The following is a 24,781-nucleotide window of genomic DNA, read 5'->3' as shown; positions in this document are numbered from 1 at the left end:
TACTATTTTTACTTCATCATCCACAAACTTGATTATGTGGTTGTTCGTTCTTTATTAAAAAGAATAAGAAAATAATGCACGCTGACAATGTAAAATTTATACTATCCGGTATATTTTTACCTCTCGTAGTAGGTCATGTACCTGTTTAGACTTGTTTTTCAGCTTACTAATTCCACTTATTATGGACTGTTACCTTTAATGCATAGAAGTTAATCTCTTTCAGTTTTTTAAGACAAAAATAGGTTCTCGTGACCAGAGAAGCTACTCTGTGTTGCCTGTGAGTATTTTTTGTCTTGGGCAAAGTTGTCAACCTTCTCTTGGACCTCCTACTCATAACACTATAAAGGGGTTTCTATTATTTTACAGTATCTAGCTCCTTAAATTAATTGATACTAATTTTTTGTTGCTGAAATTGCTGTATGATTTTATCACAATGTGCTAAAATAATTCTTGGGAAGAGGAACCTAAGGTGGCCTAAGGAAATTGAGAGTTATAGCCTATTGGAATAATATGACTTTCTCTGGTAAGGCTAACTCTAGTTTCCTACTCTAATTGATAACATGGAGAGGTTTGGGGAGTGGGCTGCCACCCATGTTTGTCTCATTATCATTTGAAAAATCCACCTAACTATTGATGGCCTAATTTGAAGAGGACGTGAAATAGTAAACCTTGGTAGAATTCCAACTTGTTCATTCTGAAATAATATCTGATCATTTTAGATCCTTCATTGGGGAAGTGTGCACAGATAACCAATTTGAGAATCATTATTTAAAGGCATAGCCGAGTTCATAAGATTCCCTGAGTTTAGCTGCTTCAAAATCAACTTCACACATATGGGTTTGAAGTTTGCTTCCTAAAACTTGACCTGGACCAAAACCAACTGGCCCAACGCCATGTCCAACACAAAGAAGCCCAAGCCTGGCCTACGCATAAACTATAATGGGGATTTTAATTAAAAGAGACTTTTGAGTTATCTATTTGAGGATATAGGACACAAGTTTTAAAAATTGGGTAAAAGGGACTCTAGTATAATTAGTTATTAATGAGTTATACTAATTTAAAAAAGAATATTTTTATACACCCCAAAGTTTTGTTATTTACAAATAGGTCCAACATATAAGAGGGTTGTAAAAAACACCTAAACAACTTAGGGTTGTTTAAATATCTTCTGGTTGTTTGAACTAAACAACTTTTGATTGTTTAAACAACTTCTGGTTGTTTGAACTAAACAACTTAGGGTTGTTTAAATATCTTCTGATTGTTTGAACTAAACAACTTTTGGTTGTTTAAATATTTTTTGGTTGTTTAAATAACTTTTGTTGTTTGAACTAAACAATTTAGGGTTGTTTAAATATCTTCTGGTTGTTTGAACTAAACAACTTTTGGTTGTTTAAATATCTTCTTGGTTGCTTGAACAACTCATGTTTATATAAACATTTACAACATATCCTCTCTTCTGTTCTCATCTCTTTTCATCAATTTTTTAATATAGTTTTCACAATCAAATCGAAGTGAAGAAAAAAATGAGAATGAAACATCCAAAGAAGAAGAAGATGAAAACACAAAAAGTTTAAACATAAAGGGAAAAACAGAGAAGGAAAAAAGTAAAGAAGGTAAGGAAGAAGAAGATGAAAGAAAAAGAAAAAAGAGCGTTAAAAAAATGAAGAAAAGAGAAGAGAGGAGAAGAGGGAAATGAAGAACAGAAGAGAGAAGAGAAGAGGGAAATAGAGAAAAGTTTAAAAAGTGGAGTAAATGAATGAAAATTAGGGTTTTATTAAAAGTTTTTGATTTTTTAATTTTTACCCTAAACTTTTAAATATTCTAATTCAACCCCATCTCTTCATAATTAACATCTAATTAAAAATTTATAATAAAAAAAATTAAAAAAAAATACAAATCCCCTATCTTTCATTTAACTCCTTTTACCTTATTTTCCCAACTATAATAATCTAGCTTAGTGATGAGCTAAACAATCAGAACAACAATAACTACACCTCAATCCCAAAATTCTCACTTACCATGTTACACCATGTAAACTCATCTCAGGTCAATATTATACAAAGTAAAAATAAAACAAAAAAAGTTACTAGAAGTTCTTGCTATTACATTTTGTTATTATGTTACAATCTTATTTTTAGTGATGTCAATGCGTAACATCCATACATCCTTGGACCTTGAAGTAGTTGGGTGTGGGATTCAAGATGTGGGACTCTAGGAATTGTGAAGAAGGTAAAAGAGTTTAAACTGCAGTTCTATTTTGAACTTCTCTTATTAGATACATTGACTTAAATTTACAAGTTCCAGGATTGTTTTTCCTGGTGCTTTGCTAATTACAGAGGAACAGCTTAGAATAATTTCCCTGTCTAGAGCTAAAAGATGCTAATGACTAGTTAAATTTGACTTCACAGCTATACACAAACCATCTGTAATGTGGAATAGATCTCTTCAAATTGATCATGGGATTTGTCTCCCACAGAGAACTCATGGACAATTCCTTGGAGCTCAATCCTACTGCTGCCAACAATTTTCTTCAGGTCCCTTTCTTTCATTATTGTTCGAACCCTTCTAACATAGTCCCACTTACCAAATTGAGCATATATGTTAGACAAAAGCACGTAGGAACTTGAATTATGAGAATTTAGTCCAACTAATTGCTTATCCATTGGGTCTCCAATGTGAACGTTTTCTTGATTCCTACATGAACTTAGCAACGTCCGCCAAACTACATCATTAGGATAGATTGGCATTTCATCGACAAATTTTATGGCCTCCTCCACATGTCCTGCTCGACTAAGGATGTCAACCATGCATCCATAATGCTGGAGCTTAGGTTCCATATGATGTGCCCTTCTCATGATCTCAAAACAGATCATGCCTTCCTTTACCAGTCCAGAATGACCACAAGCATTCAAAACTGCAATAAATGTGATATCATCTATATCTAATGAAAGTCTTTCCATCTCCATGAACAATTGGAAAGCTAGGTCCCCGAAGCCATGAATGGCCAATCCACCAATCATAGCATTCCAGTGATCAACGGTTTTTTCTTGGATGTCATTGAACAAGCCCATTGCACTATCTACACTGCCACATTTTGCATACATGTTTATCAATGCGACACCAAGCTTTCCAGCCACAAGAAACCCATTCTCCTCTATATAACAGTGCAGTGCAATCCCTTCATCAATGTAACCTAACTTAGCAACTGCAGAAAGCGCAATCAACAAGGTGGTACTATCAGGAGCCAGCCTACTCCCTCTTAACATATCATGAAACACTTTTAATGCTTCAAGGTAGTGGCCATTCTTGACATATCCAGCCATAATAGCATTGCAAGAAATCACATCCCTTAGAGGCATGTCATCAAAATAATGTCTTGCAATATCAATCTTACCAATTTTTGAATACCCATCTACCATTATTGCCCAGCTGACTACATCCTTCTTCGGTATCATGTCAAACAAAGCAGTAGCCTTTTCAGCATTTCCACTTTTAACACAACAATAAAGCATCAAATTCCAAGAAACCAAATCCCTTTCGGGCATTTTATCAAACAGCTCCCAAGCAACATCAAACCCTTGGTCCAATTTGACATAACCAGTAAGCATAGCATTCCAAGAAACCAAATTCCTCATCTCTATTGGCATAAAATCAAACAAACGACAAGCAACACCAAGCATTCCACATTTCACATACCCATCAATCATTGTATTATACGAAACAGAGTCTCTCATAAACATTCTATCAAACACGCGGTGACCATACTCAACAAACCCACACCTTACATACATGGAAATCAAACAATTTTGCAAAAACACATCAGACACAAGTCCTATTTTCCTCAATAGTCCATGAACCTGCATTCCCCGCTTAACAAAACCCATTCTTGAACACGCTTTCAAAACTATAGATAACGAATACTCATCCACATAGACCCCCTTTTCAAGCATCAAACAGAACACTTCAAAAGCCTTATATGGGTCATTTCCATGTGAAAATGACTTCATTATCACATTCCACAGAAATGGGTCTTTTCTATTTCGATTTGAACAACAGAAATCGTCAGAAAAGAAGAGAAACCGAGCAAATTCAATGATGGGTGTGTGAGGGGAAGAAGAGAATTTCAAGATAAGTTTTGTGGTCAAAAATGGATTTTTTACAAGTCCTGTGGTTATCAATTGAGCATGAAATTGATCAATGTCCACTTGTGTTTTGCATTTCTGAGAGAGATTTAGTGTTGGGTGTGCTAAGTTCCATGCTTGGCTTGAATTTGCTACAAGAAGCATCAGTTTTGGTGCTTTTGAAATCTTTGTTCTTGAGCTATGTACAAAGAGTCAAGTGTTGGTTCATTTCCTTTTAACGGCCAATACAGCGGTTGAGAGGATTGATATGTGGATTTTGTCAGTAATTGGGCTATAACGAATGCTGGCCCATAATAATATCTGGACTAGGGCTTTTTTTGATTGGAATTACATGAATTACACCCGACTTCAACTTTTGGCCTCCCGCTTGTTATGTGAAAAAAATCTTCGACATCAAAAATCAAAATCGTTAAATTTAAACATTGAGCAAACGGGATTAAAAGTTTTGCAGCTTAAACACTGAATTAATATGGATTCTTGCCAAATAAATCATAACATGATTTTTTATTATATTTTTAGAGGCTCAATTTCAAAATCTCTAATTAAGAGAATAGCGAAATCTCAATTATCTCACTATAACTCATATTTGTCAATTAATTGATATCACAAACATGCAATATATAGTAGTTAAAATAATATATTAATACAAATTATTTTAATTAAAAAATTGTGGTGTTGGGCTCAAATTTGTGCATACATCAACTATTCATTAAATACATGTTTTCTCTTATAGAAATTCCGAATAACTCTGCTCACATAGGTTTAGATAGATCATCAGAACAAATCTCCTATAATATTTTTTGTTTTCATTGAAATTTGAACCCTAATCTTAAAAGTTTAGATTTTGATAATTATTAATTCGAATGCTTTATATATTGAAAATTGTCAATATATAAGAGTTAAGTTATATACATATTGACATTAAAGGGTTGTTTGGTGTGAGGAATAAAAAAAATATCCAGAAATAAAATTTTGATGTCTTGTTTGGTTGTCAAGTTTTGAATAATTTATTCCGTTATTTATACCATAATGATGAAATAAATTATCCCATATACATAATAAAATAACTCATCTCAAAATAGTTAATCTAAAAATAATTAATTTTGAAATAACTTTTTTTCAATCAAACAACCTAAAGACTTTTTTTTTTTTGGTAACAATTCTTATTTATCATAGAAATTTATATGTGATTGTTTACAATGAAAAGAACATCATCCACTTTTATTTAGTTACAACTTGGTACAATTAATTACAACATATGGAGAAGTTGACTCCACAATCCATATCCTTTGGATTATTATATTATATATAACAACATTTTACTCTCTCTCTCTCTCTTGCTTTCTTTGTTGTACAATTTTGACCATTGCAAAGTACGGCCATTTATAATTAAGGTTGTATTTTCCTATCCCCAACCTCGTTTGTCTTTTGCATATGGGTATATGTTGTAGTCATATATTCTTTTTTTAAAAAAGAAAACATAAAATAATAATGATAATAATTCTATCAATTGATTACTGATGTATTTAGCATATAATATCGTGTAATAGTGCAATCCACTAGTCATAATGTTGTGGACAATATGAGTTTAAACCCTTGCTTTCTTATATTTTAAAAAAAAAATTCGCTTTCATGATTTTCAATACGAAATTTGCCTAGAGTATTTCATATCGTTTAAACAATCAGCTTGATGCCAACTTTGTTCTGATTTGTTACAGGGCTAGAGTACTTCAAATTAAATCTCTATGCACCTAAAACACAATTCAAAATTCTGAACAATTAAAAGAAAAAAGAAAAAAAAGCATTTTAATCTAGCATATCTGTGCAAAAGTAGTTATTTTGTCAAGCAGCATAAATTAAACATCTCTTATATTACATTAGATTCATGGATATAGTTAAGAACATGTTGATTAGCTAGATGCTGCAGAAAAGTACACCATAGTTTATGAAGGTTGTGTCTTAATTAGCTTGCGTGTAACTCACTCCGTTCTAAAAACTTGTCACAATTTTCTTTTTAAGAGTCAAATGATATAAACTTTGACCAACGTCATTTTAAGATCTATTTTGTCATTATATTGTTATGAGAAAAATTGTAACTTATAGTATTTTTTATAATCTAAATTGTCATTGAAAAAGCGAAACATGAAAACTATTTTGGAATGGAGGGAGTATATATATCTCAATGTCAACACCCCAATAAATAATATAATGTCGTACCAAATTGTAAAATTGAGTTTTAAAAAACAAAGAATGATATCTAGGAGATGGATCTGTTGCTCGTCACTATAATTTAAAATTAATATTAAGTTTAATTTAAATTAACAATTGCTAGAAAAAGACAGTTTAAAAAATTAGATAAACTCATTGAGGCAGGTTGGTGTTGTAGATATAAAACGCCAACGGTTTCAAAGGAAGTAAAACAAACTGCTTTATATTTAAAAGCAATCAAACACCTCTTGTACAACTATTTCCACCATTTAATTTCTTTCATGTATTGAAAGGAAAATATCATAAAAGAAGAGGAAGCAAAGATGACACTAGTTTGGTCTCCAGAAACAGCTTCAAAAGCATATCTTGACACCATAAAAACAGTAAGCAAAAACATTTTATTTACATTCTAGCTATACTTAATTAGTCCATAGCGCGCTCCGTTTTATTTTACTTGCTCCTATAGTCTAATAAAAATAGGATTTTCTTTTTTTATTCTAAGTATTGTAGTAGTCAAATTTAGAGTTACAAAACATCATTCATAAATTCATAAGATTAGTTTAGTAAAATAAAATCTCTAATATTTTTTTTTATTAGGGGAGTGTCAAGTTAACGTTGGCCATGTAAAATGATATAGCTAGAGAGAGTAATTGATTTGCCTCTAATTAAATGAAGTAAAACCTTCTATTCTTTTTCTTTCCTTTAATTTCTTAATTTGTTTTGGACATTTCAATGATCATATATATATATATATATATGCAGTGTGGAATATCAAGTAAAACCAGCGCCGCAGAATTTTTATCAGCCATGGCTGCGGGATATAACGCAAAATTAATAGTTGAGGCATGGAACAAACATGAAAATGGGGACAACGTCTCAAACATCTCCACAATTAGCACAGGTACGTATTACATTGTGCGATCATCTCTCCTAATATTTCTGTTTGCTCTGATATTATGTTAATTAGAGAATACAATACTTTTATTTAATTAATTATGTTTCTTTTTACATTAGGCCTAGCCATTGCCGCGAAACACACGCATGGGAGGCACGTATGCATGGTACCGGACGAAGCTTCAAGAGTAGAATACGTGAGTGCCATGCAGAAATTATCGTCCGACATGTCGTTGCCGGAAGTAGTGGTTGTGGGAGAAGATGAGGCGGAGGAGATAACTAGAAAGCTGAATAAACCGGTTGATTTTTTTGTTGTTGAGATTGATGGTGGGAGAAAAAACTTTAGTAAAGGTTTAATAAGTAGTGTTAAATTGAATCAACATGGAGCAATCTTAGTATGCAAAAGGAATATTAGTACTACGTTGAGTTGGAAAGGGGTCCTTGATGCAAAATTAAGCGTTGTGAGAGCAATAACACTTCCATTTGAAAATATTGGACTAGAGATTGCTTATATATCAAGTAGTAGTAATAATATTGGAAATTTCAAGTCCAAAAATAATCCCAAGCGTTGGATTAGGCATGTTGATCAAGAATCAGGTGAAGAGCATATGATCCGGCGATGAATATATTTTATATATAACATGACTACTACTAAGAGGCCGGGGGTGGAGTTGGGCATGGTTCGGATTATATATTAGATGTTGAACATTTTTTTGACTTTTTCATGTGTTTATTTTTTCATATTTTGAATATACTTAGTGAAAATTCTGATTCTGCAATTTTCTCTTTCTTTGTATATACTAGATGATAAAATAGTACTTCCTAGGTTTTCAGTTTATGTGTCACCTTAGTTTTAATGGAAAGGGAGTTTAAGGAAATTTTATACTTTTAAAATTTTGTTTCTTAATATGTATGTAATTTTTTAATATCCTTCAAATCTTGTACTCTTAAGCATGCATGCCATGTATGAGGCTAAATTGGGTGTGATTATCATGATGATCTGAAATACGAAATTGTATGTTGTCATGTACTTGTGCTAGTGTGTACGGGACATTAAAAGTAGAAAATAGTTATATGCGCGCTTAAGAATTACATGAACTTATAAGTATTATCCACCATAAATATGTCAAAGTGATATACGATTAAATAAAACTACTTATAGAATTCATGTTTAAAGAGGGAAAAGGCAAAATGTCAAAAAAAAAAAAAAAGAAGAAAGAAAGACTATGCATATTTATGTAATAAATTAATTTCCAAGGACGGAGATAGAATAAGGGACAAACAGTACTGAAAAATTGTTAAAGATTAAATTAGCATTTCGAATCAAATTGAAAATGATATAGGACAAAGGGAATAATTCCAACTTAAATCCTTTAGGAATAAAAAATATACCAACTAATTGGCTTTTCAAGATTATTTAAATTAAACTGTTTTAGCCAATTTTTGGATATATTAACCTCCATGGGTTGACTATGTAATTGATTACCCCACTCTTTATCAGGCTTAATTGATTGACGGAAATCAAATATAGTTCTAATCATGGTTAATTAATTAGTTAAATGTTTGCAGTAATTGGTTGAATGAAGTTAATAATTAATTAAAACGTATACTAAATTAGCATACCAACTAGGATATATGCCCCTAATTATTAATGAATAGGACAGCTTAATTTGAAGGAAAAAATAATAATAATAGGACAACTCCTCTACGTACCTTAGCATCTTATTTAAACATGAAGAAGTGATGCAGTACAAATTATGAGGGAATTCTGATTAAGAAAATAAATAAGTGATGTAGAACTTTTAACTTATAATTAGAATATGTTCTACATTTATCTCTCTAGATTTGATAAGTTAATCTACAGGTTGCCATAGCCTTATCATGTGGGAACCAATAATATGTTGCCACAATTTTGTTTTAGTTATAACTAGTGAGGAAATTCATAATTTTAGTCAAGTGTTTCTGATCCAAATAAAAAAAAAAAGAAGTAAAATTATACAAATATAAGTATCATTAATGTAGAATCGATTCTAATTTCATGGATATATGTTTCAATATAGATTTTTATTTTTTTTAGATATTTCTTCAATAATTAGTTCTTAATGATGAGTTTATCGTCACTATAAAACTTGCGTGTTTACAAGCTACAATAACTTTTTGATCTATTTTTTTCACTTTTTCTAAAAAAATAAATAACGCACTCCTTGCTAGAATTGATAAAGTAAAATTTAACCCTCTTTACTTCTTTCATTTGAGATTTAGTTAATAAAAGACCACTCAGATTAAACACATGAGTTCTATTAGCTCCCCATTTTAAAAAAAAAATAAAAATCTCCAAGGTTATCTATATGAGATAGTAGATGGAATATGGATCAAACAAATTTTGGTTATTAAATAAAATGCTCGAACAATCAAAAAATGACAGTCTTGTCTTTTACACTAGCAACTTTTTATACAAGTCCCTTTCTCTTGCTTTTAATAAATGGAAAAGAACACTTATACCCAAAAAAAGAAAGTATTTATTTTTAAATGTCTAATTATTTTTATTTTTTTTATATTTTAAAATGGAATAGATTTATTTTAAAATTCGCTTGGTGACGTTATGTTGAAGTCAGTGTCCACCGTATATGATATTGATATGGTATCAATATACCAACAGAGTATCATAAATAATATATTTTTTACTAATTTAGAGTTTAATAAATAAGATTGTGACTAACAATTTTCTCTTAATTGTTTCATTTTTATTTTTCTTAAAAATGATTCAATCTTATATGATACCGATAGGGTATCAATAAATACCGACGGAATATCATAATTAGAGTTTAATAAATAAAATTGTGACTTTAATAATTTTCTCTTAATTGTTTCATTTTTATTTCTTAAAAAAAAAGAGTTTAATCTTATATGATACCGATAGGGTATCAATATACCAAAGGAGTATCATAATTAGAGCCCAATCCTATATAATACCGATAGTGTATCAATATACAGACAGAATATCACAGAGAATTAAACTCAATCCTATGTGATACCAATATGGTATTAATATACCGATGGAGTATCACAGAAAATTAATTAATAGCATTGATGTTGACATCATGCGTGAAATAAGAAAGGAGAAAATTGGGGTAAGAGGGGTAAATAGTTTGGTCATGGGTCCGTTAAGGGTAAATAGTTTTGATTGGGTCCAATTTGGATAAATAGTTTCACATTTGAGTTTATTTTGTGTAGTTTTCCCTTTAATAAATTGTCTCAATTCAGAACCTTGGACTGATTTGGTGTATAATTGAATCGGAGTTATTTTTTTAGGTTAAGGATGTTTGTTGTGTTCTGAATTAATTATTTATATGTATTTAGTAAATGTTAAAATATAAATACAGAGTTTAAATTGAACTATTGAACTCTGCTAAATCTGTAAATATAAGAGGAAATTTCACAAATAACTTCTATAAGCATCTTAACTATGCTCCTTAGTTATAATTTTCCTAATTACGCTTCATAGCTATAGTTTAATTTCTGATGGTATTTCTGTTTGTATATTTCGTTTGTCAATATACAAACATGCTAAATATATACAAATTATGTATTTATACATATGAATTCTTCAGAACTCCATTTGTATATTTCTCTTGTCAATATACAAACATGGTAAGTACATACAAATTCTGTATTTATACATTTAAGAATTTTTCAAAACTCATACAAATCAAATGTATCAACAAATCATATACAAACAAGATAATTATATACAAATTCTAAATTTATACAGTTATAAATTTTTCACAACTTATACAAATCAAATGTATCAATAAATCGTATACAAATTGTTAGAATAAGCATACACAAATTTTGAATTTAAACAATTAGGAACCGAATTATACAAATTCTGAATTTATACAATTAAGAGCCGAATTATACAAATTAAATAGCAAAATTGATTAAAATATAGCCGCGTTCAATAATTAACTGAAACTATAGCCTAAGTACATAATAACCATTAAATGTTTGTCATTTCGCGTAATTTATCCAAATAAAAATGGCCAGAAATACACAATAAATACTGAACTCTGGATCAACTATCTGGCGCATGTATGTGAACTGGGCTGAAACAACTGAGACTTGGGCTCCAGCACAAATCGTCATGGGCTTATTCTTGTGGTTAGTTCCTTAGTTTTTCCTTACTGGACATTTTGTAGTGCCTTACGAGTTGGGCCTCTCATATATCCAAATGGATTTTCCCCCCTGAAGATACAAAAATAGGATATGGGATTTTTGAGTTTTCAAAAAGTTGCAAGCGTTTTAAAAAAATATATACAATTCGATCAAATTATACAAGCTTACATACAAAAAAATTGTTGCATACAATGTAATCAAATCATATAATTAACTTACAATTTCCATACAATTATGATGTTTTGTATATTTTGTATGTCATTTGTCTGTATGTCGTAACTTTATGTTTAGTTACATTGGACATACAAATAGAAAATGTAGAAGAACCAAATTTATGAGTCATGGTCATATAGTTCAAATTTATATTGTTGAAACGGAAGGATTATGTCATGCAGTTTGATGTTAGTATTTCGAATTTCATAAATTCATTCAAGAATTTGAATATGACCAACTTATAAGCCCTTTTTAGCTTATTGTGGTGTTTGGCTATCAACTTAAAATGTTAAATTTAAGCCATAAAGTTCTTAAAGTCACCCAAAACTGAAAAGTTGGAAATCCTAACTTTTTTTTTGAAGGGCTTAAAGCCATTTTCTTTGACCATAAAAATTACTTTTATATCTCTTATATTTTATTTTAATTCCTAAAGTACCCTCTTTAGCCCTAAAATTTACATTTGTCAAATACATCAATAACTTATTTTCAACATAAGCACTTTTATCCAAACATTCAACTGCTTATTCATAAAAATAACTTTCAGCACTTAAAAATTCTAAAAGCACTTCATACATAAAAAATAATTTTTTTAAGCCCATCCAAACAAGCTCTTAATGTAGTCTTAATTATATTTAAAGTTCCGTGGAATATATCCAAGATTTTAAGGTCCATATTCTAGTCTAGATGATGTTTTCATATTAAAAATGACTAAAATTCAATTAATTCTGAAATATTGGCTAAAACTTGATTAATGGCGGTTCACAATATGACTATTTTCTAATTTCTCCCTAACATATCTTATTTCTTCTCTTTGTTTTGTTCGTTTTGTTTTTCTTACGGAGAAAGTTGAGAGTATAAGTGCCTCATTACTATACATTACTATAAATTTAATCATAAATGTTATAAATTAACTAACTTGACAATTTTATAAAGGAAGAAGAACAAGAGAATATGTATATAGAAAGTGTTAATAGAGAGAGTAGTAATATAGAGAGAGTAATAGTAATTCTCTTCTTTTATGTGTTTTGTGTCTTTTTACATTGAAGTTTAAGGCTATATTTATAGCCATATTTACAAGTGGTGGAAAATATTAGTGAGCAATTTACCCACTTAAAAAGTAAATGGACTATCCACCATTTTAAGTGGACAACCATTTTACTTGGTTGATAATACTCCCCCTTGGATGTCCACGTGAAATGTGCCTCGTTAAAACCTTATTAGGAAAAACCCAATGGGAAAAAGCCTAATGAAGGAAAAAGAGTACACATATCTGATAATACGCCTTGAGTGCTGCCTCATTAAAAACCTTATCAGGAAAACCCAGTGGGACAAAACCTTGACTAAGGAAAAAAGAGTACAACGCGTATTTTGCTCCCCCTAATGAAAATATCACTTAATATCTCGAAGACGACACATTCCAATTTTGTATCTCATTTTCTCAAAGGTTGAAGTTGGCAATGCTTTGGTGAACATATCGGCCAAATTGTCACTTGAACGAATTTGTTGGACATCTATTTCACCCTTCTTTTGAAGATCATGAGTGAAAAAGAATTTTGGTGAAATATGTTTTGTTCTGTCTCCTTTGATGTATCCTCCCTCCAGTTGAGCTATACATGCAGCATTGTCTTCATACAATATTGTTGGAGCGTCTTTTGTCAAAGAAAGACCACATGTTTCTTGAATGTGTTGAGTTATTGATCTTAACCAAACACATTCTCGACTTGCTTCATGAATGGCTATTATCTCTGCATGATTTGAGGAAGTGGCAACCATAATTTGCTTTGTTGAACGCCATGATATAGCTGTACCACCACATGTAAATAAATAGCCTGTTTGCGATCGACCTTTATGGGGATCAGATAAATATCCCGCATCTGCATAACCGATCAATTGTGACGTGGAATCATTTGAGTAAAACAATCCCATATCAATGGTACCTCGAAGGTATCTGAATATATGCTTAATTCCATTCCAGTGTCTGCGTGTTGGTGAAGAACTAAATCTTGCTAACAAGTTTACTGAGAAAGCTATATCTGGTCTAGAATTGTTGGCAAGATACATTAATGCACCAATTGCACTAAGGTATGGTATTTCAGCACCAATAAGTTCTTCATCATTTTCATAAGGCCGAAACGGATCTATATTAATATCAAGAGATCTCACAACCATTGGAGTACTCAATGGGTGTGCTTTATCCATATAAAATCTCTTTAAAATATTTTCAGTATATGTTGACTGATGGACAAATATCCCATTTGTAAAATGTTCAATTTGTAGACCAAGACAAAATTTTGTCTTTCCAAGGTCTTTCATTTCAAACTCTCTTTTCTGACATTTTACTGCCTTTGAAAGTTCTTCTGGAGTTCCAATAATATTCAAATCATCAACATATACTGCTATTATGACAAATTCAGATCCAGACTTTCTCATAAAGACACAAGGGCAAATTGGATCATTTTTATATCCTTCTTTTAGCAAATATTCGCTAAGACGATTGTACCACATTCGCCCTGATTGTTTCAACCCATACAAGGATTTTTGAAGTTTTATTGAGCAATTTTCTCGAGAATTCTTGTAGGCTTCAGGCACTTTGAACCCTTCAGGAATTTTCATAAAAATGTCATGGTCCAATGAGCCATATAAATAGGCAGTAACCACGTCCATTAAGTGCATTTCAAGCTTTTTATGAACTGCCAAATTCATTAGATACTTGAAAGTAATTGCATCCACCACAGGGGAATATGTTTCCATATAGTCAATGCCAGGTCTTTGCGAAAAACCTTGGGCTACAAGTCGTGCTTTATATCTTACGACTTCACCCTTTTCATTTCGTTTACGCACAAAAACCCATTTTATGCCCTACTGGCTTGACACTTTCAGGTGTTCGAACTATTGATCCGAAAACTTCACGTTTTTCAAGTGAAGTTAACTCTGGTTGAATTACATCCTTCCATCTTGGCCAATCATTTCTCTGTCTGCATTCATCGACAGATTTTGGTTCAAGATCCTTATCTTGTTGCATTATTTCAATGACAACATTATAAGCAAAAATATTATCGACCACAATATCATTTTGGTTCCACCGTTTTCCTGTCGAGACATAACTTATTGAGATTTCTTCATTCTCATTATTTTCAGGTACTTGGACCTCCTCGGTGGTATCACCATTTGTTGTGTCTCTGGGCTCTTCTTGAGCACTCGCCTCCAAATTATGATCATCTTGATCATTTATTCCTTTCCTTTTTCGAGGATTTTTATCTTTGGAACCAAATGGTCTTCCACGTTTTAAGCGTGGTCTAGACTCATTTGCCTGAACAAGTTATCCTACCGGGACATCAACTCGAACTTGAGCATTAGCAGCTGGGATATGCGATTTAGTAACCCGTGGAAGGTTAGTAAATGCATCCGGCAGTTGATTTGCAATATTCTGCAAATAAATCATCTTTTGAACTTCTTGCTCACATTGATTTGTTCAAGGATCTAAATGAGATAGTGACAATGAATTCCAATCTATCTCATTTTTCAACTGCTTATGTTCTCCCCCTAATGTTGGGTATACTGATTCATCAAAATCAGCGAATCTTGCCGTAAATAAATCTCCAGTCATAGATTCCAGATATTTTATAATAGAAGGAGATTCATACCCAACATATATTCCCAACCTTCTTTGGGGACCCATCTTTGTGCGGTGCGGTGGAGCAATTGGGACATATACCGCACATCCAAATATTCTAAGATGGGATATATTTGGCTCCCTTCCAAACGCCAACTGTAATGGGGAAAATTCATGATAATTTGTTGGCCTTATGCGCACAAGTGCTGCTGCATGCAAAATAGCATGCCCCCATACTGAAATAGGAAGTTTTGTCCTCATTAGCAATGGTCTAACTATCAATTGGAGGCGTTTAATCAATGATTCTGCTAGACCATTTTGAGTATGTACATGAGCGACCGGATGCTCAACTTTTATTCCAACCGACATACAATAATCATTAAATGATTGAGATGTGAATTCACCAGCATTATCAAGACGAATTGTCTTTATTGCATAATCTGGAAATTGTGCTCTTAACCTTATAATTTGAGCTAACAATCTCGCAAAAGCCATGTTGCGAGTTGATAATAAGCACACATGTGACCATCTTGTAGATGCATCTTTCAAGACCATATAATATTTAAATGGTCCACATGAAGGGTGAATTGACCCACATATATCACCCTGTATACGTTCCAGAAACGCAGGGGATTCAATCCCAACCTTAGTTGCTGATGGTTTGATAATCAGTTTTCCTTGGGAACAAGCAACACAAGAGAATTCCTTAGATTGAAGAATTTTCTGATTCTTCAAAAGTGTGTCCATGTGAATTCTCAATAATTCTGCGCATCATATTATAACCGGGATGGCCCAACCGGTCATGCCAAATGATAAAATCATTAAAATCAGTAAACCTTTTGTTTACAATGGCATGTGATTCAACAGTACCAATATTTGTATGGTACAACCCAGAAGAAAGTGCAGGTAATTTTTCGTGCACAATTTTCTTCTCCATATTTATTCTAGTAATATAAAGGTATTCAACCTTTCCTTCATTTGCAGTCTCAATATGATAGCCATTTTGGCGAATAACCTTGAAACTTAACAAGTTTCTTTGAGACTTACTACAATATAATTCATTATCAATTACCAATATCGTTCCTCCAGGTAGTAATAAGGCTGCTTTTCCAGAGCCTTCAATTAATTTTGTACTACCAGATATTGTATTGACATAGGCCTTTTTCATAATCAAATGACAAAAATATTTCTTTTCTTTTAATATCGTATGAGTTGTGGCACTATCCAAAATGCACATATCTCCATTATTCATCTTGAATCCAATTGAAGACTGATAAATATATTTATCTTCATAAAATAAAAATGCATTGTAAGAAATAAAATAAGTAACAATTTTGCTAGAAAAACATAAGTCCATTTTTTTTAAAAGTTAAATTATGGTAATTTAGAATTTAAAAAATTATATGATTCAATTATGATGAATGTTACAATAATCTAGTTTATGAAATTATATACTTATTAACCTTAAATAAATATTATACACAAGTATTAAAAATAAATATAAAATATTATAAAACATTAATATAATATTATTCATTATGTATAGATAATTTGTTTATTGACAAAAATAATACAATCATTATATATTATTAATGTCTAAAACATTAACAAGAATAAACAATTAGTATAATGACATTAAATAAGGCGAATATTATTTTTAGTAACAATATGATTTTAAGATTAAATAATAACATACTAATAGTAATTAATTACAACATTGTAAAATAGCACAATGTAATAAACAATATACAATTATCATAAAAATGTGACCTTGATTATTATTTTTTTCTTCAAATACATTAACGTAAAAACACAATAATTCGAAGTACATGATAACATATTGAAAAACATGAAATTAAATATCAATTAAGATCCTTAAAAAAATCTTCAACCTCCAAATGAGTAATATCATTGAGGTCATTAAAATCATCATCCCTTAAGGCCAGATTTGCTTCAATATTATCATTATTCAAAGGCCTTGCCTCAACATTATTTTCGAACGCCAAGTGTGACTCTATCCGAGCATTAGAAGAAGAGGCACCACCTCTATTTGTCTTTCTTTTAAAAGAATTTTGATAAAGTCTTACAAAATGCTCAGGCGTCCGACATTCATTTTTCCAGTGGCCTTTCATGCCACAACGATGACAGTTACTTTTTGAAGGGCCATTTTGAGAACTGATATTGTTCTCCCTTTTATGTTGACCACTACCTCGATGATTATTAAATCGTCTTCTGTCATTGCCACGTCCACGCACATTATTGTGGCCATAATTTTTATTTTGTCTTCTTTCAGACTGGCCATGTGCTTTTACCATATTTACCTCCGGTAACGGAGCAGTTCCAGTGGAACGGGCTTCATGATTTTTCATTAAAAGGGCATTATGTTGTTCAGCCACTAGAAGGCATGATATCAATTCAGAGTATTTTTTAAAACCCTTTTCACGGTATTGCTGTTGTAATATTACATTAGAGGCATGAAAAGTAGTTAATGTCTTTTCTAACATGTCCTTATCATTTATATTTTCCCCACATAATTTTAATTGGGAAGTTATTCTAAATACAGCAGAATTATACTCAATTATGATTTTAAAATCTTGAAACCGTAAGTGCATCCACTCATAACGAGCCCTTGGCAATACCGTTGCCCTGAGGTGGTCACACCTCCCTTTTAAGTCTTTCCACAATTCAAGTGAATATTTCACTGTCAAGTATTCCATTTTTAGGCTATCATCTAGATGATGACGAAGGAAAATCATAGCCTTTGCTTTATCCTGACTTGATGCTGTATTTCCTTCAATTATAGCATCATCAAGACCCTTAGCGGTAAGGTGAATTTCAGCATCAAGTACCCATGACAAATAATTTTTACCAGAAATATCAAGTGCCACAAATTCCAATTTTGACAAATTTGACATGATGAAAATTAATTTGAAAATAACAAAGATAACTTAAAAATTAAATTTCTTTAGTAGATATACCTGATATAGAAGTTAATTTTCTGAAAAATTAGAGCTTCGTGCTGATAACGTGTTATAAATTAACTAACTTGACTTTTTTATAAAGGAAGAAGAACAAGAGAATATGTATATAGAAAGTGTTAATAGAGAGAGTAGTAATATAGAGAGAGTAATAGTAATTCTCTTCTTTTGTGTTTTGTGTCTTTTTACATTGAAGTTTAAGGCTATATTTATAGCCATATTTACAAGTGGAGGAAAATATTAGTGGGCAATTTACCCACTTAAAAAGTAAATGGACTATCCACCATTTTAAGTGGACAACCATTTTACTTGGTTGATAATAATAAATTTATTATTTTCTTGGTCAATTATTATCGTTTATTAGCATATGTTATCTTTATTTTTGTGCTTTTTTTAATATAAAAACGGAAAAAGGGGAGAAAAAGATCAAAATTTTAATAGATCCTGTCAAAGCTAGTAGTCAATTAAACAAATAAATAGACACTATAATTATCAATTTCCCAACTCTTCTTAATAACTTACAAAGTTTAGACTACTATGGGAATTGGAAATTGGATGTATATTTACAATAATTGTCAGTGGCCAATGAAGTGGGATATAAGGTACGTATATATATTCCGATCCACCCGATGCAATAATAATTGTAGGTGCATGATTTTTGTTCCTCTACCTACACCTTATTGATGGAATAATCCAGTACTTGTACTGATGGAACTAAAAAGCAACTATCTTGTGGGATAGTCGAGGTAAATGAAATCAGCTGTTTCGGACACTTTTGTAAATCATAAAAGTTCTAGTACTTCAATTTGTATTTGAAGTACTGACCCTGTAAACATGTTCTTCCCCAGTGCATTCATCAACCTCAACAACCCAATGACTCCTCCTTCCACCACCAGTCTTTTTACCTTCTAAAACCCTAATTTTACTAACTAATAACCCTTCTCCAATGGGTAGAAAATAACCTTTGTGATCAAAACTTAACCTAGGTCCTTCATGCAGGGCATTGTACCCTACAATAAATGCACCTTTAACACTAACTCCTTGTTGTGCTACTTCAAAGACTTGTTGGAAATCCTTCAATTTGCAATCAATAAGTACAAAATCAGCTCCTTTATAGTTACTTTCCAATAAAGTTCTAATATCATGACTAATCACAAATTCAACAAAATTTGCAGTGTCTCCCAATAATAATGTTTCTTTAATTGCATGCATTTCTTGTTGGCTACATAATATACACACTACCCGGCCACCCGTTTGATGAGCCGCTGCTACTAAACCTAGTAGCGTGGATCCAGGGTGGCCGGAGCATGCCATCACCATGAGTTGTGAATTATTTCCACCCGCCATGGCTGATAGAAACTCTATTACATCAGGCGCTTTTCCTCTTTCACCCTAAAATTTCCAAATAAATAAATAAATTTATGAGTATGTAGTTGAAGCTACACAAATTAAACATAAAAATAGCGATATGGACAGTAAGGATTCACATGTTCAATTCGAAACAAGTTCGAATTGAGTTATAGTTGTTATATTACTGAAGAGAAACTAACTAAAAGCTCAGGAAAAAATAGCACAAATTAAATAATATATATACTTACCATTTTGAGAGTTGAGAGAAAAGCATTGATAGCATTTTCAGCAGACCAGCAATCCATTCTTGACGATTCTGCTATTAGTTTTTTTTGGATTGTTTAAACAAAATTTATAGGAAGGAATTGATCTAAATTTGTAGTTAAGGAGACAAGATTAATTAATTGTGTTCCATCAATTCTTAAAAATTATTAATGAGGTTAAGTTAGAATAATAATTGCATAGGAACAACTGAGGAAGGTATTTATGAGAAGATTCTGCCGTGCCAAATGGTTGAATCAAGATTCAATTTTGTTTGACTAAACTAGAGAACCCCACTTTATTATTAGTGTGTTAATTAGGGGTGTATTTTACTACCTCCGTTCACTTTATTTTTATTTGTTCATTTTAAATAATAATAATAATAGATATTTTTTTAAATTTTTTTTAAAATAAAATTTATAGATTTGAAAATTGTATGAAAAGTACTATGGTCAACATAGTTAATGATTTAAAATATTATTTTAAAAAAAAAGTTTGAGAAAATTATGATCAAAAAAAAATTGTTAACTTTTCAGAGTGATCTTTCTCGATTTCGGAACGGAAAGGCTTGGTTGAAGGAAAAATTCGGTGTAATTCGCCATTTTTTAAGAAAAGAAAAGGTCCGCAGGAAAGCGGTTGCTAAGGCTTGTAGCTTGCTTCTGTCCTTAGTCAATTTTGGACTGAAGCTTTACCCAACTCCCTTTTTGATAACAAGGCAAAAATCCCTGCCCCGCCCCTTGTTTCAGTCAGATTGAGTCCTGGGGTCACTTTTTAAATAGTAACACATTCACATAAAATAGGACGGAGAGATATGTGTTAGCTATATTTATCACTTAATAATGGTAAATTAAAATGGTTTGATCGATGTACGCGTATCTGGTCCAATAATAAGTTCGTATCTGGTCCAATAATAAGTTCTTTCATATTTTATATGTTTGTGTTTCTTGATTTCTTCCACCTAATAAATTGTGGTTAATCCATTAGATACGTTGTTATTAGGACGACGAAAGGTTACGTTTGAAGAAAATTAATTCTATGTTTAGTTTTTTGGTTAGGTTAAGTCACATGATTCAGCTCAATTCTATTCTAAGAAAAAATAATTAGAACTTCTATTTGTTTTTTTTAGTTTTGTTTTTAATCATGCATACGTTCATTAGGTCAAATTTGGGGCCTTTTTATTAGGGATTTTTTTGGGGGAATTTTTGCATATAACCATTCAAAATATCTTAATTATGCTCCATAGCTATAATTTGCTAATAAATAATTCATAGCTATAGTTATAGCCGTGTTTGTATAATTCACGTAGCATTTATATACGTTTTTACAATTCGCTATACAATTCACAGTTTTTATATAACGTTTGTATATTTCACTATACAATTCATGCACAATATTTGTATAATTCGCTATACACTTTGTATTGTTTGTATATTTCGCTATGCAATTCGATTCGCGTACATCGTTTGTATAAATCACGCTAATTATACAAAACTCAACTGTATAGTCGTGCAAATTATACAAAACTCAAACTGTAATTACAGCTAGATGTTTGCTGCGAGCCATAATTAATTCAAACTATAGCTCTATTAGCTAATTAACTAGTATATATTTGTTTATCCGCATAATTCCCGCCCTCCCCCCCCCCCCCCTTTTTTTTTTACTTTAGTTCTCTGAAAATGGAAAAGTCTCTTTCTTCTCATTATTTTTTTCTCTGGCATGGCAATAAACTATGATATATATTTAGCGTAGATAACACCTAGCTAAATTACTAAAGTATTTATATAGATAACTTTTTTTAATTGAATTAGGTTTGTTTGGACTTTCAGCAAGTAGGTAATGCATCACTAATAAGTGCTCTTAGTCCACAATTATGTACTTCTCCTAATAATAAAATGGCACATACAAAACTTTTTCTCTATTACGTACTTTTACCTTTTCCTTTTTAACTAATATATGACTTTAATTAGTTTAATTTGGCAGGGTTAAATTATGATTAATTAATATGGACTAACTAATAATCAGATTGGACATACATGCGCGAACTAATACAAATTAAACTCTTTTAACTTTCCCTTCAAATGACGGTGATATTCTACCCAACTCATAAAATTTACACATATAAAACGAAATCGCTTCATTTTTATTTTTATGTATGTTGTGGTTCTGGTTCGAGTCTAATAATTTTATACATGATCTTTATTACAATCATTGATAGCTAGGCCATAGTTTTAAGTGCACAATACTCTTAGGGATTGTTTGGTGTGGTAGATAAGGCAAAATAGTCTTGTGATAAATTTTTAGTAACCCTCAATTGTTTATTTGGTTACAAAGTGTGAATAACTTATTCCAAGATTAATAATTATGAATGAGATAAGTTATTCTTTTCTATGAGTAGTATAGTAATTCCGGGATAAAATAGTTAAATGATAAAAATATCTCTTTAAACCCTTTTTATACATCGCTTTTCACATTCATAAAGAGTATTTTTGTAAACAAATAATTTATTCTTAAAATTTATATAATGCATATTATTTTGAATGCAATAAACCAAACACTCAATAAAAAATAAATCCATCATAATTAATCTCTTCATAACTAATCTTATCATAACTAATCTTATCATAACTTATATTCAAATCAAACGATCCCAACTTATCTAATTATTAATTTTTAAATCACATGACTACAATAATGTTTTTGCGTAACGCAAATACAAAATAATAAAATATACGACGACACGATATTGTGTGGCTATTTTCGAAGTCACACACGCATTTTAAGTGTTGACGTACCCTAATTAAATTAAGCATCAATCCATTTATTCAGATTTGATGAAAATAACTTTAAGAATACTTTACTATTAAAGGATTGTTCTATAATTTCCTTCTGACAAGCAACTTAAAACTGGTGCACATCCAGTATTTGGTTTTGACTAAAAACCTACGCTATTTTTTGGGGGGTGCGTGGGTGAGTGGGGTTTGGGGAGCAACATACTACTTCCTCGGTTTTAATTTATGCTGTATCTTTCAAATTTTGAGATTTAAATAAATTTATTTTTAATGATAAATTTTTTATATATTTTTGAATATATTGAATTGTCAATTATTGTGATTTATAATATTTTTTATATCGTTTACAAATATATAAATAAAAATTAAAAATTTCATATGCAAATTTCCGATTAAATTTAAAATATTTGATTCTTAAAAAATGAAAAATGTTACATAAATTGAAATGAGGGGACCATATATTATAATTAAACCAAAGTTCTCAACTTTGTCGGAACATAATATCCGGAATTTAATTTATGGAGAAGAAATGTTCTAGAATTTGAATTTTGAGGGTCTGTTTTAATATGTACTTGGGGCTAAAAAGGATATTAGTACTCCGATTCTCTCTGTTTCAACTTGTTTATTTTACTTTTTATATTTTGTTATAAAAAGAACAATTCTTTATTTTTTTAATAATTCTTTAATTTTAAATTTTCACACGGTATATTTAAAGCCATAAAATTTGTATATTTTTAACTTAAGACCTTAAAATTCAATTTTTTTTAAAAATTTGTATCAAGTGAAAACAAGACAAACAACAACTCCTTCAATACTTACCAAAAAGAATTCCTTCAGACAAACAAATGTGGGGAACAACATGGCATTCAAAATAATTTTTAAAAGGGTTCTTTTTTATTTTTTCGTATTAATTTTATTGGATTCAATATTAATTTATTTTAAATGATTCTCGTTGAGTTTTGTAAATAGGTGAAGACTACAAATTAGGTTGAATTTCATAATATTCTGCTTTGACAAATATACGTATTATTCAAGCTTAAAGTACCATTTTATATGATATTAAGCTAAATAGTCTACATTAATTGCAAGAATATATATAATCGCACCAATAAAGTAGTAGTATTATGGTATAGCTGTATTTATTATCCAATGAATTTGAAGAGTGGTTAGATTCTGCCCCTCCATTGTCATTTATCAAAGAGCAACCACAAAGAAACTTCAATGAATAACATACTATTTTTATTATTTTATCTTTGGCAGATTTAAATCTACTTGATAAACACAAACACCTCGATAAGCACAGGCACCCCTCTTTAATTCTTTCTAATTTGTTCTTTGCTGGTTTTGCATGTTTCTGTGTAATTAATGTCCATGCTTATATTATTTTTTTGTTTCTATTTATTTATCGATTAAAGTAATAGATTTCTACTAGTAGCTAGCAGGAAAAATGAAAAAAGAACGCCAAAACATACCTAAAATTCGCCCAATTAGTTGATAATTAGAATAGACTGATCAATTCGTTTTAAATTTAAAATATATCTATAGGATCTTTTCTTATTCCTTCTATGTCGCAATGTTAAAACCGAAAAATATATGTTATTTTCTCGAACAAAAATTTATATGAGGGATTAAAAAGTACTAAAAATATTTTCTCGTACAGAACACTCTTTGCCACTATACTAAAATATTATTTAATGTCAAGAGACTTTAAACAATTCATACATAACAAAAATTAATAATTTTTTTCCTATTTTTGCAGTGAATTTTTTTGGCGAAGGAGTTTCAACAATTCGTATGCAATCCACAAAATTGATTTTTGTCCTATTTTTGCAGTAAAATTCTCAAGCGAAAGGATTCAATCGAATCCCCTTGACTCTCTTTAGTTCAACCTGGGATCGACAAGAACAATATTAAAAGTAAGACTTAAAATAAAAAACACAAAGAGTTTACGTGAAAACCTCTTACTCAAGGGAGGAGAAAATCACCAACCTGTCTCACATAATTTCAACCCAACTCCATTATCATCAAATTAAAGAGCAAAGATTCAGATTACAAACTCTTGCAATTAGGAATTAAACTCTTAATCCCTTCCCCCTTACTGTAACAACTTTGTTACTAAAAATCAAAGCAATAACTCTAGTGCCCACTAAATCAACT

General features: G+C 30.9%; 3 protein-coding genes across 3 annotated transcripts; 1 reads left to right on the top strand and 2 right to left on the bottom strand.

Moving 5' to 3' along the window:
- Positions 1–2,235: 2,235 nt before the first annotated feature.
- On the bottom strand, positions 2,236–4,406 carry LOC129886685 (pentatricopeptide repeat-containing protein At2g45350, chloroplastic). Its single transcript, XM_055961477.1, has one exon. It carries the CDS (start codon positions 4,284–4,286, stop codon positions 2,409–2,411), a length of 1,878 nt encoding a protein of 625 aa, XP_055817452.1. The 5' UTR covers positions 4,287–4,406; the 3' UTR covers positions 2,236–2,408.
- A 2,196-nt stretch (positions 4,407–6,602) lies between these two features.
- Positions 6,603–7,903, top strand: LOC129884770 (uncharacterized). Its single transcript, XM_055959052.1, has 3 exons — positions 6,603–6,733; positions 7,113–7,251; positions 7,365–7,903. The coding sequence occupies exons 1-3, from the start codon at positions 6,674–6,676 to the stop codon at positions 7,865–7,867; spliced, it is 702 nt and encodes a 233-aa protein (XP_055815027.1). The 5' UTR covers positions 6,603–6,673; the 3' UTR covers positions 7,868–7,903.
- Positions 7,904–18,766: 10,863 nt separating this feature from the next.
- On the bottom strand, positions 18,767–19,897 carry LOC129884769 (uncharacterized). The gene is made up of 2 exons (XM_055959051.1): positions 19,823–19,897; positions 18,767–19,616 (listed from the first exon to the last, which is right to left on the bottom strand). Exons 1-2 carry the CDS (start codon positions 19,877–19,879, stop codon positions 19,026–19,028), a joined length of 648 nt encoding a protein of 215 aa, XP_055815026.1. The 5' UTR covers positions 19,880–19,897; the 3' UTR covers positions 18,767–19,025.
- Between the last annotated feature and the right edge of the window lie 4,884 nt (positions 19,898–24,781).

The sequence above is a fragment of the Solanum dulcamara genome, chromosome 4, assembly GCF_947179165.1.
Source record: "Solanum dulcamara chromosome 4, daSolDulc1.2, whole genome shotgun sequence".
Lineage (NCBI taxonomy): Eukaryota > Viridiplantae > Streptophyta > Magnoliopsida > Solanales > Solanaceae > Solanum > Solanum dulcamara.
Note: the sequence above shows the minus strand (reverse complement) of the source record. Positions and strands in the feature narration are given on the sequence as shown.